This window comes from Ranitomeya imitator, chromosome 10 (genome assembly GCF_032444005.1).
Source record: "Ranitomeya imitator isolate aRanImi1 chromosome 10, aRanImi1.pri, whole genome shotgun sequence".
In the NCBI taxonomy this organism is placed as follows: domain Eukaryota; kingdom Metazoa; phylum Chordata; class Amphibia; order Anura; family Dendrobatidae; genus Ranitomeya; species Ranitomeya imitator.
This window is the reverse complement of record NC_091291.1, coordinates 7,204,025-7,222,248: the sequence shown is the minus strand read 5'-3', so window position 1 is coordinate 7,222,248 and position 18,224 is coordinate 7,204,025. Positions and strand designations below refer to the sequence as shown.

Sequence of the window (18,224 nt, the reverse complement as noted above, 5' to 3'; positions counted from 1 at the left end):
AGTTAGAGACTATACCATTTATAACCACCCTCTGCTTTCTATCACTAAGCCAGTTACTAACCCATTTACACACATGTTCCCCCAGACCAAGCATTCTCATTTTGTGCACCAACCTTTTGTGCGGCACGGTATCAAACGCTTTGGAAAAATCGAGATATACCACGTCCAATGACTCACCGTGGTCCAGCCTATAGCTTACCTCTTCATAAAAACTGATTAGATTGGTTTGACAGGAGGGATTAAAAACATTTAATGTTAAAAATAATTTAAAAAATTAAAAATCATCATATAATCACCTTCACTCCGGTGACCACTCCATGCAAGCGGCAGGTTCCGGTGGTATGGGAGAAGGACCTGCCATGACGTCAGGGTCATGTGATCGAACTAGAAGTGGCCCTCGGAAGGTGAGTATATGTTTATTTTTATTTTTTGTAACCTGTGACATACGTGACTGGGCAATATACTACGTGGCTGGGCAATATACTACGTGGCTGGGCAATATACTACGTGGCTGGGCAATATACTACGTGACTGGGCAATATACTACGTGGCTGGGCAATATACTACGTGGCTGGGCAATATACTACGTGGCTGGGCAATATACTACGTGACTGGGCAATATACTACGTGGCTGGGCAATATAATACGTGACTGGGCAATATACTACGTGGCTGGGCAATATAATACGTGACTGGGCAATATACTACGTGACTGGGCAATATACTACGTGGCTGGGCAATATACTACGTGACTGGGCAATATACTACGTGGCTGGGCAATATACTACGTGGCTGGGCAATATACTACGTGGCTGGGCAATATACTACGTGGCTGGGCAATATACTACGTGGCTGGGCAATATACTACGTGGCTGGGCAATATAATACGTGACTGGGCAATATACTACGTGACTGGGCAATATACTACGTGGCTGGGCAATATACTACGTGGCTGGGCAATATACTACGTGGCTGGGCAATATACTACGTGGCTGGGCAATATACTACGTGGCTGGGCAATATACTACGTGGCTGGGCAATATAGTACGTGGCTGGGCAATATACTACGTGACTGGGCAATATACTACGTGGCTGGGCAATATACTACGTGGCTGGGCAATATAATACGTGACTGGGCAATATACTACGTGACTGGGCAATATACTACGTGGCTGGGCAATATACTACGTGGCTGGGCAATATACTACGTGGCTGGGCAATATAATATGTGGCTGGGCAATATACTACGTGGCTGGGCAATATACTACGTGGCTGGGCAATATACTACGTGGCTGGGCAATATAGTACGTGGCTGGGCAATATACTACGTGACTGGGCAATATACTACGTGGCTGGGCAATATACTACGTGGCTGGGCAATATAATACGTGACTGGGCAATATACTACGTGACTGGGCAATATACTACGTGGCTGGGCAATATACTACGTGGCTGGGCAATATACTACGTGGCTGGGCAATATACTACGTGGCTGGGCAATATACTACGTGGCTGGGCAATATACTACGTGGCTGGGCAATATACTACGTGACTGGGCAATATACTACGTGGCTGGGCAATATACTACGTGGCTGGGCAATATACTACGTGGCTGGGCAATATACTACGTGGCTGGGCAATATACTACGTGGCTGGGCAATATACTACGTGACTGGGCAATATACTACGTGGCTGGGCAATATACTACGTGGCTGGGCAATATACTACGTGGCTGGGCAATATACTACGTGGCTGGGCAATATAATACGTGACTGGGCAATATACTACGTGACTGGGCAATATACTACGTGGCTGGGCAATATAGTACGTGGCTGGGCAATATACTACGTGACTGGGCAATATACTACGTGGCTGGGCAATATACTACGTGGCTGGGCAATATAATACGTGACTGGGCAATATACTACGTGACTGGGCAATATACTACTTGGCTGGGCAATATACTACGTGGCTGGGCAATATACTACGTGACTGGGCAATATACTACGTGGCTGGGCAATATACTACGTGGCTGGGCAATATAGTACGTGGCTGGGCAATATACTACGTGGCTGGGCAATATAATACGTGACTGGGCAATATACTACGTGACTGGGCAATATACTACGTGGCTGGGCAATATAGTACGTGGCTGGGCAATATACTACGTGGCTGGGCAATATACTACGTGGCTGGGCAATATACTACGTGGCTGGGCAATATAATACGTGACTGGGCAATATACTACGTGACTGGGCAATATACTACGTGGCTGGGCAATATAGTACGTGGCTGGGCAATATACTACGTGGCTGGGCAATATAATACGTGACTGGGCAATATACTACGTGACTGGGCAATATACTACGTGGCTGGGCAATATAGTACGTGGCTGGGCAATATACTACGTGGCTGGGCAATATACTACGTGGCTGGGCAATATACTACGTGGCTGGGCAATATAATACGTGACTGGGCAATATACTACGTGACTGGGCAATATACTACGTGGCTGGGCAATATAGTACGTGGCTGGGCAATATACTACGTGACTGGGCAATATACTACGTGACTGGGCAATATACTACGTGGCTGGGCAATATACTACGTGACTGGGCAATATACTACGTGGCTGGGCAATATACTACGTGACTGGGCAATATACTACGTGGCTGGGCAATATACTACGTGACTGGGCAATATACTACGTGGCTGGGCAATATACTACGTGACTGGGTAATATACTACGTGGCTGGGCAGTATACTACGTGGCTGGGCAGTATACTACGTGGCTGGGCAGTATACTACGTGGCTGGGCAGTATACTACGTGGCTGGGCAATATACTATGTGACTGGGCAATATACTACGTGGCTGGGCAGTATACTACGTGGTTGGGCAATATACTATGTGACTGGGCAATATACTACGTGGCTGGGCAATATACTACGTGGCTGGGCAATATACTACGTGGCTGGGCAATATACTACGTGGCTGGGCAATATACTACGTGACTGGGCAATATACTACGTGACTGGGCAATATACTACGTGGCTGGGCAGTATACTACGTGGCTGGGCAGTATACTACGTGGCTGGGCAGTATACTACGTGGCTGGGCAGTATACTACGTGGCTGGGCAGTATACTACGTGGCTGGGCAGTATACTACGTGGCTGGGCAATATACTATGTGACTGGGCAATATACTACGTGGCTGGGCAGTATACTACGTGGTTGGGCAATATACTACGTGGCTGGGCAGTATACTACGTGGTTGGGCAATATACTATGTGACTGGGCAATATACTACGTGGCTGGGCAGTATACTACGTGGTTGGGCAATATACTATGTGACTGGGCAATATACTACGTGGCTGGGCAATATACTACGTGGCTGGGCAATATACTACGTGGCTGGGCAATATACTACGTGGCTGGGCAATATACTACGTGACTGGGCAATATACTACGTGACTGGGCAATATACTACGTGGCTGGGCAGTATACTACGTGGCTGGGCAATATACTACGTGGCTGGGCAGTATACTACGTGGCTGGGCAATATACTACGTGACTGGGCAATATACTACGTGACTGGGCAATATACTACGTGGCTGGGCAGTATACTACGTGGCTGGGCAATATACTACGTGGCTGGGCAGTATACTACGTGGCTGGGCAATATACTACGTGGACATGCATATTCTAGAATACCCGATGCGTTAGATTCGGGCCACCATCTAGTGTTACTTGTATTTCTATGGCTGGAGGACTCTGGTCCGGGTAGAGCGGCAGTGCGGGCGTGTCTGGCTTAGCGCTTGCCTCTCTATGGTCTCTCTTTTGGTCACGTGCTCTGTGAATGCCGGAAGTATCTCCGCAGCTGTTGCGGCCGCCGGTCTCGGAGCTCTGCCCGCTGTTGTCATGTCCAGGAAGCAGAATGTCCGTTCCCGGCCGGGGAACAAGGCGGAACTGGAGCGGAAGAGGGATGAACGAGCAGCGCGGAGAGCTCTGGCTAAAGAGCGGCGGAACCGGAGCGGAGAGTCCGGAGACCCGGAGGAATTCCTGAGCTTCGCCAACCAGCTGCAAGTCCTGGGGCTGCGCCTGCGAGAGGTTCCGGGAGACGGGTGAGGAGCGAGCTGAGGCGACATATTAGTGCTCCACAGTCACAGCAGTACCTGAAGCAGGAGCCGCCATATTGGTGCTCTCATAGGCACAGGATTCATAGAGCCTGAACCCTACACTGTCCGCACCTCCATACTGCTCCTATACTGCAGCACCTACACCTAGAGCCTGAGCCCTGCACTGTCCTCACCTCCATACTGCTCCTATACTGCAGCATCTACACCTAGAGCCTGAGCCCTGCACTGTCTGCACTTCCATACTGCTCCTATACTGCAGCATCTACACCTAGAGCCTGAGCCCTGCACTGTCTGCACCTCCATACTGCTCCTATACTGCAGCACCTACACCTAGAGCCTGAACCCTGCACTGTCTGCACCTCCATACTGCTCCTATACTGCAGCATCTACACCTAGAGCCTGAACCCTACACTGTCCGCACCTCCATACTGCTCCTATACTGCAGCATCTACACCTAGAGCCTGAACCCTACACTGTCCGCACCTCCATACTGCTCCTATACTGCAGCATCTACACCTAGAGCCTGAACCCTACACTGTCCGCACCTCCATACTGCTCCTATACTGCAGCATCTACACCTAGAGCCTGAGCCCTGCACTGTCCGCACCTCCATACTGCTCCTATACTGCAGCACCTACACCTAGAGCCTGAGCCCTGCACTGTCTGCACTTCCATACTGCTCCTATACTGCAGCATCTACACCTAGAGCCTGAACCCTACACTGTCCGCACCTCCATACTGCTCCTATACTGCAGCACCTACACCTAGAGCCTGAACCCTACACTGTCCGCACCTCCATACTGCTCCTATACTGCAGCACCTACACCTAGAGCCTGAACCCTACACTGTCCGCACCTCCATACTGCTCCTATACTGCAGCACCTACACCTAGAGCCTGAGCCCTGCACTGTCTGCACTTCCATACTGCTCCTATACTGCAGCATCTACACCTAGAGCCTGAACCCTACACTGTCCGCACCTCCATACTGCTCCTATACTGCAGCACCTACACCTAGAGCCTGAACCCTACACTGTCCGCACCTCCATACTGCTCCTATACTGCAGCATCTACACCTAGAGCCTGAACCCTACACTGTCCGCACCTCCATACTGCTCCTATACTGCAGCACCTACACCTAGAGCCTGAACCCTACACTGTCCGCACCTCCATACTGCTCCTATACTGCAGCACCTACACCTAGAGCCTGAGCCCTGCACTGTCTGCACTTCCATACTGCTCCTATACTGCAGCATCTACACCTAGAGCCTGAACCCTACACTGTCCGCACCTCCATACTGCTCCTATACTGCAGCACCTACACCTAGAGCCTGAGCCCTGCACTGTCTGCACTTCCATACTGCTCCTATACTGCAGCATCTACACCTAGAGCCTGAACCCTACACTGTCCTCACCTCCATACTGCTCCTATACTGCAGCACCTACACCTAGAGCCTGAGCCCTGCACTGTCTGCACTTCCATACTGCTCCTATACTGCAGCATCTACACCTAGAGCCTGAACCCTACACTGTCCGCACCTCCATACTGCTCCTATACTGCAGCACCTACACCTAGAGCCTGAACCCTACACTGTCCGCACCTCCATACTGCTCCTATACTGCAGCACCTACACCTAGAGCCTGAGCCCTGCACTGTCTGCACTTCCATACTGCTCCTATACTGCAGCACCTACACCTAGAGCCTGAGCCCTGCACTGTCTGCACCTCCATACTGCTCCTATACTGCAGCATCTACACCTAGAGCCTGAGCCCTGCACTGTCTGCACCTCCATACTGCTCCTATACTGCAGCATCTACACCTAGAGCCTGAGCCCTGCACTGTCTGCACCTCCATACTGCTCCTATACTGCAGCATCTACACCTAGAGCCTGAGCCCTGCACTGTCCTCACCTCCATACTGCTCCTATACTGCAGCATCTACACCTAGAGCCTGAGCCCTGCACTGTCTGCACTTCCATACTGCTCCTATACTGCAGCATCTACACCTAGAGCCTGAACCCTACACTGTCCTCACCTCCATACTGCTCCTATACTGCAGCACCTACACCTAGAGCCTGAGCCCTGCACTGTCTGCACTTCCATACTGCTCCTATACTGCAGCATCTACACCTAGAGCCTGAACCCTACACTGTCCGCACCTCCATACTGCTCCTATACTGCAGCACCTACACCTAGAGCCTGAGCCCTGCACTGTCCGCACCTCCATACTGCTCCTATTCTGCAGCACCTACACCTAGAGCCTGAGCCCTGCACTGTCCGCACCTCCATACTGCTCCTATACTGCAGCACCTACACCTAGAGCCTGAGCCCTGCACTGTCCGCACCTCCATACTGCTCCTATTCTGCAGCACCTACACCTAGAGCCTGAGCCCTGCACTGTCTGCACCTCCATACTGCTCCTATACTGCAGCATCTACACCTAGAGCCTGAGCCCTGCACTGTCCGCACCTCCATACTGCTCCTATACTGCAGCATCTACACCTAGAGCCTGAGCCCTGCACTGTCTGCACCTCCATACTGCTCCTATACTGCAGCATCTACACCTAGAGCCTGAGCCCTGCACTGTCCGCACCTCCATACTGCTCCTATACTGCAGCATCTACACCTAGAGCCTGAGCCCTGCACTGTCCGCACCTCCATACTGCTCCTATACTGCAGCATCTATACCTAGAGCCTGAGCCCTGCACTGTCTGCACCTCCATACTGCTCCTATACTGCAGCACCTACACCTAGAGCCTGAGCCCTGCACTGTCTTCACCTCCATACTGCTCCTATACTGCAGCATCTACACCTAGAGCCTGAGCCCTGCACTGTCTGCACCTCCATACTGCTCCTATACTGCAGCACCTACACCTAGAGCCTGAGCCCTGCACTGTCCGCACCTCCATACTGCTCCTATACTGCAGCACCTACACCTAGAGCCTGAGCCCTGCACTGTCCTCACCTCCATACTGCTCCTATACTGCAGCATCTACACCTAGAGCCTGAGCCCTGCACTGTCCTCACCTCCATACTGCTCCTATACTGCAGCACCTACACCTAGAGCCCGAGCCCTACACTGTCCGCACCTCCATACTGCTCCTATACTGCAGCACCTACACCTAGAGCCCGAGCCCTACACTGTCCGCACCTCCATACTGCTCCTATACTGCAGCACCTACACCTAGATCCTGAGCCCTGCACTGTCCGCACCTCCATACTGCTCCTGTACTACAGCATCTACACCTAGAGCCCGAGCCCTGCACTGTCCGCACCTCCATACTGCTCCTATTCTGCAACACCTACACCTAGAGCCTGAGCCCTGCACTGTCCGCACCTCCATACACACCTGCGGCTCTCGGGCCGTCTGGCAGCAGACGGAGGTTGTTCTCACAGCTGATGTTCTATCACGATATTTTACAGCTGTGATTCTCAGTGTCTCTACGGCGCAACACTGTGGTGATGTCCCTATGCAGGGTCTGTGCTATAATTACCAGCAGATCAGAAAAAAAGGAAAAAAGTGCGTATACAAAGCAAGGATCTCTGTTCTAAATATTAGTACATTTATTATGATACAAATAAATACGCTAGACAAAAAATGCACATGTGAAAACAATTAAAAAGCCATAAGTGCTAATGTGAGTCCCAGCTGGAGGACCAATTAAGGACCAACCAGACTCCTCTTCGACCTCTGTCTCCTCCCAGACGGCCCCAGAGCCGCAGGTGTAGACCCTGCCGTGAGCCACCATGGGAAGCCTAGAACATGGCTGACAAGTCCTCGTCCTCAGCCTCGGCTCGTCCATCCCTGTCTTTTGGCTTTATATTTCCCTCGTGTCTTCACAGTAATTGCTTGTTCCACGCTCTGGGGGATCAGCTGGAGGGACATTCCCGGAATCACCTGCGGCACCGACAGGAGACCGCCGATTACATGGTGAAGCATCGCCATGACTTTGAGCCCTTTGTGGAGGATGACGTTCCATTTGACAGACACGGTGAGAACCACGATCATTGCATCTTATCACCTCGTTTTATCCTCCTTCTCGGTGCTCCGCCTCCCCCTCTTGTTCCTCCTCGGTGCTCCGCCTCCCCCTCTTGTTCCTCCTCGGTGCTCCGCCTCCCCCTCTTGTTCCTCCTCGGTGCTCCGCCTCCCCCTCTTGTTCCTCCTCGGTGCTCCGCCTCCCCCTCTTGTTCCTCCTCGGCGCTCCGCCTCCCCTTCTTGTTCCCCCTCGGCGCTCCGCCTCCCCCTCTTGTTCCCCCTCGGCGCTCCGCCTCCCCCTCTTGTTCCCCCTCGGCGCTCCGCCTCCCCCTCTTGTTCCCCCTCGGCGCTCCGCCTCCCCCTCTTTTTCCTCCTCGGCGCTCCGCCTCCCCCTCTTTTTCCTCCTCGGCGCTCCGCCTCCCCCTCTTTTTCCTCCTCGGCGCTCCGCCTCCCCCTCTTTTTCCTCCTCGGCGCTCCGCCTCCCCCTCTTTTTCCTCCTCGGTGCTCCGCCTCCCCCTGTTTTTCACTTCTTCTTGCTCTTCATTGTAGTTCAGAACCTGGCGCAGCCGGGAACCTTTGCTGGTAATGATGCGATTGTGTCTTTTGCACGCAACAACCAAGTGAACGTGGTGATTCACCAACTGAATAACCCTCTGTGGCAGGTAACGGACCTCTGCTCCACTCCCGATGTTGCATAGATCGTGTCGACGGTCTTTTGTGTATCGTTTTGCTGCCCAGCATGAACGACGTGATCACTTTACTGTGCGGCGAATTTATATTATGTGTAAAAGTATTAAAACAATCAAAGAACCTCCCGCCATTCATACCACACGGGTGACGCCACAAACACCGATGATCCTTTGTTCCAATACATGCCATGAGCTGCTGAAGGCCGCCAGGAAGAAACGGAGCGCAGCCTGCGGAGATCTGAAAGAGGCAAAAACCGGTCCAGGTGCGCGGCATTCATCAAGCATCGTGCAGGGTAAATGGAGGATGGAAATATGTAACTTTCTTTTTCTGCCTTTTGGGCGGAGGGGCAGCTAGACCTGTAAATTCTGCTGAACATTTACCTTTCCCGAGCGCTCAGAGGAGTCTGCTCTGTCCACACAGATCCGAGGCTCGGACAAGGCCAACGCCCGGGAGCTGCACATCGCCTACCGCTACGGAGAGCACTACGACAGCGTCCGCCCCGTCAACGACAACACCGAGACGCCGGCCCACCTGCAGACAGAGGTAACCGAGACGACACGTCGTATCACCAGGGACAGCGACTAATTACATCGTAGTCAAGAAATCTGACAGTACTCACCCTCTCGGGTCTGCACCACTGCGCCCATCATATTGTTGTCTAACTGCAGCTGAGGTCAGTGATTGTCTGCAGCGGCAATGTCACGATCAATAGACCGAGCCCGCAGCAGTGTCGGGCAGTGGGTGCTTCACCCAGGGAGAGTTAGAACTTTCTGATCTTGTTACTTTACATGTAACAGTTGGGTTCCTTGATTCTTAAAGGTAGAAAACCCCTTTAAGAAAGGGCAATCTTCCCACCTCACTGCCGTCTTCTGCTCCTTGATTGTGGTTCTTCCTCCACGTTCAGATGCTTTCCAAAGACGTCTCCAACCGGAAGGGGAAAACTAAGTTGAACTTATCGGAGGAGCGGGCAGAGCTGCGATTGGACGCGGTGCAGAAAGTGCGGAACGCCACCGGCTGCGCGGTAAGATGATTGCGGAATCCAGGGAGGAAGTTCTGCGATATTTTATGTCTCGCTGTCCTCTGAACGGCGTCCAGATCTGCTGTAACCGCGCAGTGTTTGCTTGTAGGACGTCAGCCTCATCCTGCAGAGTCTGGAGGCCGAGAGCTACGACATCGAGTCCACCATCCAAGTCGTCCTCCAGATCAAGGAGCTGAAGCAAATCGGTAGGTGCCCCCCCTACAAATCGGACATCTCGGACCGCTGACAGGTCGTAACAGTGTGTCAGTGACGTCCACGTTTTCCTAAGATGATGCGGACTGTGCAGCTGAAGGAAGCGACTGCTCATACTCATCAGCAACATGGGAGCCGGGTGACTGCGAAGGGCTGGACCCCCAAAGAAGACCCCAGCACCCTCCGGCCCCACAGAAAGAACAGGCCGTGCACAGGACGCAGGGCCGGCAGCCGAGGCCCAGGGATGACCCACAGGAGCAGAACAAGAAAAACATCAGCCAGAAGGTAAACGGCTTCTCTGGATGTTTCCAGTATCGGGTCCTTGTACTCTGGGTCCTGATCGCTGTCGCCTCACTTTCCCGGACTCCTGATCGGCAGATCGGACGTCACCTAATGACTAGTTCTCCTTACTATCCCTTCGAAAAGCTGAACAACGGCAGGAATGGCGGCCATGTCTGCCGCTCTCCTTACAGCATCTCTTGGGATCATCACCCAGCTTTCCCAGACTCCTGAACAACAGATCATGCCCAGCTCCTTAATGGCTGCATAACCTGGCCGATTTGGCCTTCAGGGACTTGGGAAAGCTGAGTGACTGCCCTTGTGGAAGCTTTTATACACTCCAGCCTCATATAATTTACCCCTTAAAGGGAACTGTCAATCATCAGGAGCAGAAATCCGAGAGGGGAGCGGTGCGCTCCTGATGATTGTAGATGGGAATAACCTGTAATGGTCCGCTGCTGTCGGGTAGGGATTTCTTTTTTTTTTTTCTCCACTTCAAATTAATGTTGATGAAATTTTGTAGGTAAGCAATAAGCAGAGGAAAGATCAGCAGCGGCAGGAGAAGAAGAAGCGTCAGGAGGAGAGACACCGGCAGAAGGCGCAGGAGCAGCGGAGCAATAACGCGGACAATAACCGGCAGGAGGAAGACTCCTCCGGGGTGACCGTGGTGAAGGCGATCTCCACCCTTAACATCTGAGCCGCTCCTCTCATCCAGTGTCCACACCCCCGCGCTACCAGGCTCCGCCCCTGCGGGATTGTAAGCGTTCATGGTGCATGATGGGAGATCACAATAAATCCGGTTACTGAGAGCTATGGTTAGACAATGTGAGACTACAAGTCCCAGCAGGCGCTGGACTCATCCCCTGACTCTAGGGGGAGATAATCTTTAGAACTTTTTCAGTACATTTTTTAATTTAGAAGAAAATGAGAATCGAAGGATTTCTCCCAGGCTTTACTGATCTATGCAAAACTCACTCGTTCACGGTACTCCTGCGTCCTGTCTCTGCTGGAGAGTAAAAAAAACAATGAATTGTTCTCTGTTATCAGCCGGATGCACATTATTGCTCCTAACTGAACCTTCTGTTTAATCCACAAATGTTGTGACTTGTCCCAACCTGTGCTGTGCTCCAGTCACCTCCAGAGCTGCAGCAAGTGACTTTTCCCAACCTGTGCTGCGCTCCAGTCACCTCCAGAGCTGCAGCAAGAGTGACTTGTCCTAAGCTGTGCTGCGCTCCAGTCACCTCCAGAGCTGCAGCAAGTGACTTTTCCCAACCTGTGCTGCGCTCCAGTCACCTCCAGAGCTGCAGCAAGTGACTTTTCCCAACCTGTGCTGTGCTCCAGTCACCTCCAGAGCTGCAGCAAGTGACTTTTCCCAACCTGTGCTGCGCTCCAGTCACCTCCAGAGCTGCAGCAAGTGACTTTTCCCAACCTGTGCTGTGCTCCAGTCACCTCCAGAGCTGCAGCAAGTGACTTTTCCCAACCTGTGCTGCGCTCCAGTCACCTCCAGAGCTGCAGCAAGAGTGACTTGTCCTAAGCTGTGCTGCGCTCCAGTCACCTCCAGAGCTGCAGCAAGTGACTTTTCCCAACCTGTGCTGCGCTCCAGTCACCTCCAGAGCTGCAGCAAGTGACTTTTCCCAACCTGTGCTGTGCTCCAGTCACCTCCAGAGCTGCAGCAAGTGACTTTTCCCAACCTGTGCTGCGCTCCAGTCACCTCCAGAGCTGCAGCAAGTGACTTTTCCCAACCTGTGCTGCGCTCCAGTCACCTCCAGAGCTGCAGCAAGAGTGACTTGTCCTAAGCTGTGCTGCGCTCCAGTCACCTCCAGAGCTGCAGCAAGTGACTTTTCCCAACCTGTGCTGCGCTCCAGTCACCTCCAGAGCTGCAGCAAGTGACTTTTCCCAACCTGTGCTGCGCTCCAGTCACCTCCAGAGCTGCAGCAAGTGACTTTTCCCAACCTGTGCTGCGCTCCAGTCACCTCCAGAGCTGCAGCAAGAGTGACTTGTCCCAAGCTGTGCTGCGCTCCAGTCACCTCCACAGCTGCAGCCACAATTCTGCAGATTCTCATTGTTTTGTTTTTCATAAAAACTGCACTTTATCATTTTACGTTCTGCATTTATTTATTTCTCGATTTCAGAAGACAGATGCGCGTGGTGCCAACAGAAGGGTAAGATTACACGTCGTCTTACAATGATTGTACTTTATAAGTTCTGATTCCAGTCACTTACAGGGAACCCATCAGCAGGCAGGTTTGGAAGCAGCGGTATGGCCGTGTACACACCCGTGCCCCGATAAAGCCGACACCTACCCGTCAGTCGTGAGAAATCCAGTGTAGAAACCATATGTAAATCAGGCTGTAAGTGCACTGGGGGCGTGAATTGTCTCTCCCAATCCACGCCCCCTGTGCACTTTGAGCCTGATTTGCATATGGCTTCTACACTGACTTTTTCATGACTAACACATCGGATCACTACAAAAAAAGTGTCGTTTTTATCGGGGGGACCAATACTGCGATTTCCATATGTAAATACACCCTAACGGGGTTCCCTTTAAATTTCCTCAATTTAAAGTAAGGGGGCAAAGGAAAAGAGGAGGAAACGTATGCTTGGAGTTACAGTTAGAGGTAGAAGGAGGGTAACGATTGTGCTGAGCGTTATTATGCGTGCCGTACCGCCCTCTGATTAGAATCCGGGAAGGGAGTGAATGTGGCCAAATATTGCCGTATAACGCAGGGTAATGGGGCCATATTGTGACCCCCAGGGGTCTGCAACCGCCACAAGCAAGTCTGAAATAATCCAAGCATTTGTGATTTGCTTGTCCCGGCTGCACTGTGACCCAACGAAGGGCAAACTGTGGTCCGCACGACCTGTCATGGCCGACGTCACCTTGTCTATTTTGCCTTAAAGGGGTTGTCTGTTCTTGACGACTTTAATAAGACCCTCTGCTGGCTGAACCCCCGCCATGCATCAGCTTCACACGGCGCACGGCTCACATGGCGGCTGCGGCCCCTCGCATCCCTTCCTTGGCATGTTCTTGCTGTGGCTCCTGGAATATCGATGATCGAATGTCTGGAAGCAGATGGCGGCCGCCCGGTCACACTCACAGCTCCGTCTCGCACATCCATGAAGATCCTGGTCATCTGGGCCAGAGAAAATGGTGATTACTATACGGAGGCCCGACCCAAGAGCTGACAATCTATTATCTCCCCATAAACGTGGTGTATATGTACGATGCTGCCTGCCACATGCATGATCGGACACGGGGAGGGGATGTCCTTGTATGACAGACGGATAATGGGGTCTCTGTTCAGCCTGAGCCTCCTGTTTATCGGACAGAATGCTACACTGCATATATATATATAATAATAATTTTTATTTATATAGCGCCAACATATTCCGCAGCGCTTTACAAATTATAGACTGGAATTGTACAGACAATAGACATTACAGCATAACAGAACATACATGGGCAGAGCATGAACACCCCTGCGTCTGATCCACGGGGGCTCTGACAATCAGGTGGGAGCAGAGATCAGTATTACCGCATGTGATGTTCCGAGCGACCCGGGAGAAGATGTACCGCTGATACATCGGGAAGCAGCCGGTCCGGGACAGAGCTCCGTAACAGCAGTCATGTCTCTGACAGCACCTGCAAATAAACGGAGCGTCACTGATACACAGGAACGGAAACCAGCTGCAAACACAATAGTCTGTTCTACAGGATCTAACTAATGTGTGATACTGTCTGCTGGGCCGTGTATCTAATCCTCTCCTGTGTGATGCTGACTGCTGAGCCGTGTATCTAATCCTATCGTGTGATACTGTCTGCTGAGCCGTGTATCTAATCCTATCCTGTGTGATACTGTCTGCTGAGCCGTGTATCTAATCCTCTCCTGTGTGATACTGTCTGCTGAGCCTGGTATCTAATCCTCTACTGTGTGATACTGTCTGCTGAGCCGTGTATCTAATCCTATCCTGTGTGATACTGTCTGCTGAGCCGTGTATCTAATCCTATCGTGTGATACTGACTGCTGAGCTGTGTATCTAATCCTCTCCTGTGTGATACTGTCTGCTGAGCCTGGTATCTAATCCTCTACTGTGTGATACTGTCTACTGGGCCGTGTATCTAATCCTCTCCTGTGTGATACTGACTGCTGAGCCGTGTATCTAATCCTCTCCTGTGTGATACTGTCTGCTGGGCCGTGTATCTAATCCTCTCCTGTGTGATGCTGACTGCTGAGCCGTGTATCTAATCCTATCCTGTGTGATACTGTCTGCTGAGCCGTGTATCTAATCCTCTCCTGTGTGATACTGTCTGCTGAGCCGTGTATCTAATCCTATCCTGTGTGATACTGTCTGCTGAGCCGTGTATCTAATCCTCTCCTGTGTGATACTGTCTGCTGGGCCGTGTATCTAATCCTCTCCTGTGTGATACTGTCTGCTGGGCCGTGTATCTAATCCTCTCCTGTGTTATACTGTCTACTGGGCCGTGTATCTAATCCTATCCTGTGTGATACTGACTGCTGAGCCGTGTATCTAATCCTCTCCTGTGTGATACTGTCTGCTGGGCCGTGTATCTAATCCTCTCCTGTGTGATGCTGACTGCTGAGCCGTGTATCTAATCCTATCGTGTGATACTGTCTGCTGAGCCGTGTATCTAATCCTATCCTGTGTGATACTGTCTGCTGAGCCGTGTATCTAATCCTCTCCTGTGTGATACTGACTGCTGAGCCGTGTATCTAATCCTATCCTGTGTGATACTGACTGCTGAGCCGTGTATCTAATCCTATCCTGTGTGATACTGACTGCTGAGCCGTGTATCTAATCCTATCCTGTGTGATACTGTCTGCTGAGCTGTGTATCTAATCCTCTCCTGTGTGATACTGTCTGCTGAGCCGTGTATCTAATCCTCTCCTGTGTGATACTGACTGCTGAGCCGTGTATCTAATCCTCTCCTGTGTGATACTGTCTGCTGAGCCGTGTATCTAATCCTCTCCTGTGTGATACTGTCTGCTGAGCCGTGTATCTAATCCTCTCCTGTGTGATACTGACTGCTGAGCCGTGTATCTAATCCTCTCCTGTGTGATACTGACTGCTGAGCCGTGTATCTAATCCTCTCCTGTGTGATACCGTGTGCTGAGCCGTGTATCTAATCCTCTCCTGTGTGATACCGTGTGCTGAGCCGTGTATCTAATCCTCTCCTGTGTGATACCGTGTGCTGAGCTGTGTATCTAATCCTCTCCTGTGTGATATTCGGTACATGTCACCTACGTGATCTTCAGACACTTCCTTGTGTTGACTTCATGATGCGGAAAATATATATATATTTTTTTTTTTATTTAAATAGATTTTTATTGAAAATAAACATGAACATTACATTTTATGCATTTTCCATTATATTACAAAGTTTCTTCATTTTCCAAACCTCCCAACTAACCCCCCCTCCCCCTCCCATGACAGCTCCTTCCCAATTATACTTTTATTACCAGTATTGATGGCTCTTTGAGCCGCTTGACTCACTTATGTCCGCTTATTCCTCTAGCAATCTCCCCCCTTCACAGGTCTTCATTCACCCATTTCCCATACCTACTCATCCCAGCTCGAGCCACGGAGACCACATTTTGTCAAACATTTCTGTTTTCCCACGTCTTTTGTAGACCCCCTTTTCCAGATTGAGACCATGTTTAACATATTTCAGGAATTCCCCCCTTGTAGGCGGTTCCTCCTTGATCCAGTTCCTTGCTATTACCTTCCTTGCCATATATAATAGCCTAGCTATTGCTATCTTCCAGGTATTATCCACTCTAATTTCCTTTACATATCCCAGTATACACACCATCGGATCTCTCGGCACTCTGCATTTATACGCCCCTTCCACACGACTCAATACCACCAACCAGAAAGCAACCAGTCTTGGACATGTCCACATCATGTGATATATTCCTGCATTCCCAGTCTTACATCTCGGGCATTCAGAGTCAGCACGCAACCCCGCTCTGCACAACACTTCCGGTGATTTATAGACTCTGTGCAAGATGTACAGCTGCGATAGTCTATACGGCTCGCTCAGTGACACTCGTGGAACCGACTCCAACACCGACTCCCAGGTTTCATCCTCCATTGGGCCTAAATCTCTTTCCCACTTAGCTCTCGCTTTTAGGGGGAAGTCTAGCAAATATGCATGTAGAAGGTCCTTATAAAGGGTGGTAATGACTCCCCTTGTGGATCCTTCCCCACACACGTATTCCAGAACTATGTCCTCCTGGATCTCAATACCACCGCCCCTGTTTCGAGCTTTAAAAGCATGCTTCATCTGGGCATATTGATACTCACCAGTCGGTCTCAATCCAAACTCCCCTTGCAGCTGCGAAAAGGACTTTAACACTCGTTGTTGAATTATCTGAGCAACCAAATGGATTCCTTTGGCCTGCCACTCCGCCAGCACTCCCAGAGCCGCAAACTCAACCAAATTATTATTAAGCCATATCGGTGTAAATTTAGTCAGTCCCGTAACCCCCCGAATCTGTCGCAGTCTGGTCCATAGTTTCTGTATCAAAAACATAGTTGGATACAATTTCCCCAATACGCCCAAGGAGCCATCCTCCAGACACTGCACCACCGGTCGTCTGTTTGTCACCCCCTCCATCAAGTGTTGTACCGCACCGGAGGACGCCTCCCGCGCCCAGCCCTTCAAATGCTGGCTCTGGGCTGCAAGAAAATATAACTCAGGGTTGGGCAAAGCCAACCCTCCATCTTCCTTGGGTCGCTGAAGCGTCTCCAGGCTAATACGTGGGTACTGCCTCCCCCATATCAGGCTTCTAAAAAGAGCATTAATCTGCCAGAACTTCCCACGTGGAATCCAAACTGGCGCGTTATGGAGGACATAGAGTATTTTGGGCATCAAAACCATTTTAATAAGATTAACCCTACCCACCACCGATAGGTGTAATTTATTCCACGCATCCACTTTTGCCTTAAGGACGCCCATGAGAGGAGTCAAATTCCTATACAAAAACTCTGTAACTGGCATCGAGATCCATATTCCCAGGTATTTAAAAAGGGATGCCACCTTAAGCCGCCCCTCTCCCAATGGCTCACTCCCACTCTCCTCCACCCCATCCACATCAAAGTGGACCGATTTATCCCAATTTATCCTCAGTCCCGACAAGGCCCCAAATTTTTCAATGATCTCGATGGCCCCTTTCAAGGCGTCATCCGGGTCCGCCAGGAACAGTAAAATGTCGTCCGCATATAGCGCAATCTTCTCCTCAACACTCCCATATCTGAACCCAGGGACCTCATCCGACTGTCGGATCTTGGCGGCCAGTGGCTCCACAGCTAAGGCAAACAAGGGGCGACAGTGGGCACCCCTGCCTCGTACCTCTGGCCAACTTTATAGGCTGAGAAAGTTCCCCATTCACTCTGATTTTAGCTGTCGGTAATGAATATAGCATATTTGCAGATGATACAAAACTATGTAAAGCAGTTAATACAAGAGAAGATAGTATTCTGCTACAGATGGATCTGGATAAGTTGGAAACTTGGGCTGAAAGGTGGCAGATGAGGTTTAACAATGATAAATGTAAGGTTATACACATGGGAAGAGGGAATCAATATCACCATTACACACTGAACGGGAAACCACTGGGTAAATCTGACAGGGAGAAGGACTTGGGGATCCTAGTTAATGATAAACTTACCTGGAGCAGCCAGTGCCAGGCAGCAGCTGCCAAGGCAAACAGGATCATGGGGTGCATTAAAAGAGGTCTGGATACACATGATGAGAGCATTATACTGCCTCTGTACAAATCCCTAGTTAGACCGCACATGGAGTACTGTGTCCAGTTTTGGGCACCGGTGCTCAGGAAGGATATAATGGAACTAGAGAGAGTACAAAGGAGGGCAACAAAATTAATAAAG

General features: G+C 50.9%; 2 protein-coding genes across 3 annotated transcripts in view; one reads left to right on the top strand and one right to left on the bottom strand.

The window, feature by feature from the left end:
• Nucleotides 1-3,835: 3,835 nt before the first annotated feature.
• On the top strand, nt 3,836-12,406 carry OTUD3 (OTU deubiquitinase 3). The gene is made up of 8 exons (XM_069742212.1): nt 3,836-4,121; nt 7,978-8,126; nt 8,660-8,772; nt 9,221-9,343; nt 9,705-9,821; nt 9,928-10,024; nt 10,108-10,316; nt 10,834-12,406. The coding sequence occupies exons 1-8, from the start codon at nt 3,919-3,921 to the stop codon at nt 11,005-11,007; spliced, it is 1,185 nt and encodes a 394-aa protein (XP_069598313.1). The 5' UTR covers nt 3,836-3,918; the 3' UTR covers nt 11,008-12,406.
• The window catches only part of LOC138651750 (phospholipase A2-like), a 20,798-nt gene continuing 14,980 nt past the window's right edge, over nt 12,407-18,224 (bottom strand). For both annotated transcript variants that reach the window (XM_069742214.1, XM_069742213.1), the window contains exons 4-5: nt 13,847-13,953; nt 12,407-13,444 (exon numbers count right to left, since the gene is read on the bottom strand). In XM_069742214.1, the coding sequence (XP_069598315.1) occupies nt 13,278-13,444; nt 13,847-13,953 (274 nt within the window). In that variant the 3' untranslated portion in view covers nt 12,407-13,277. The remainder of the gene's footprint in view (nt 13,445-13,846; nt 13,954-18,224) is intronic.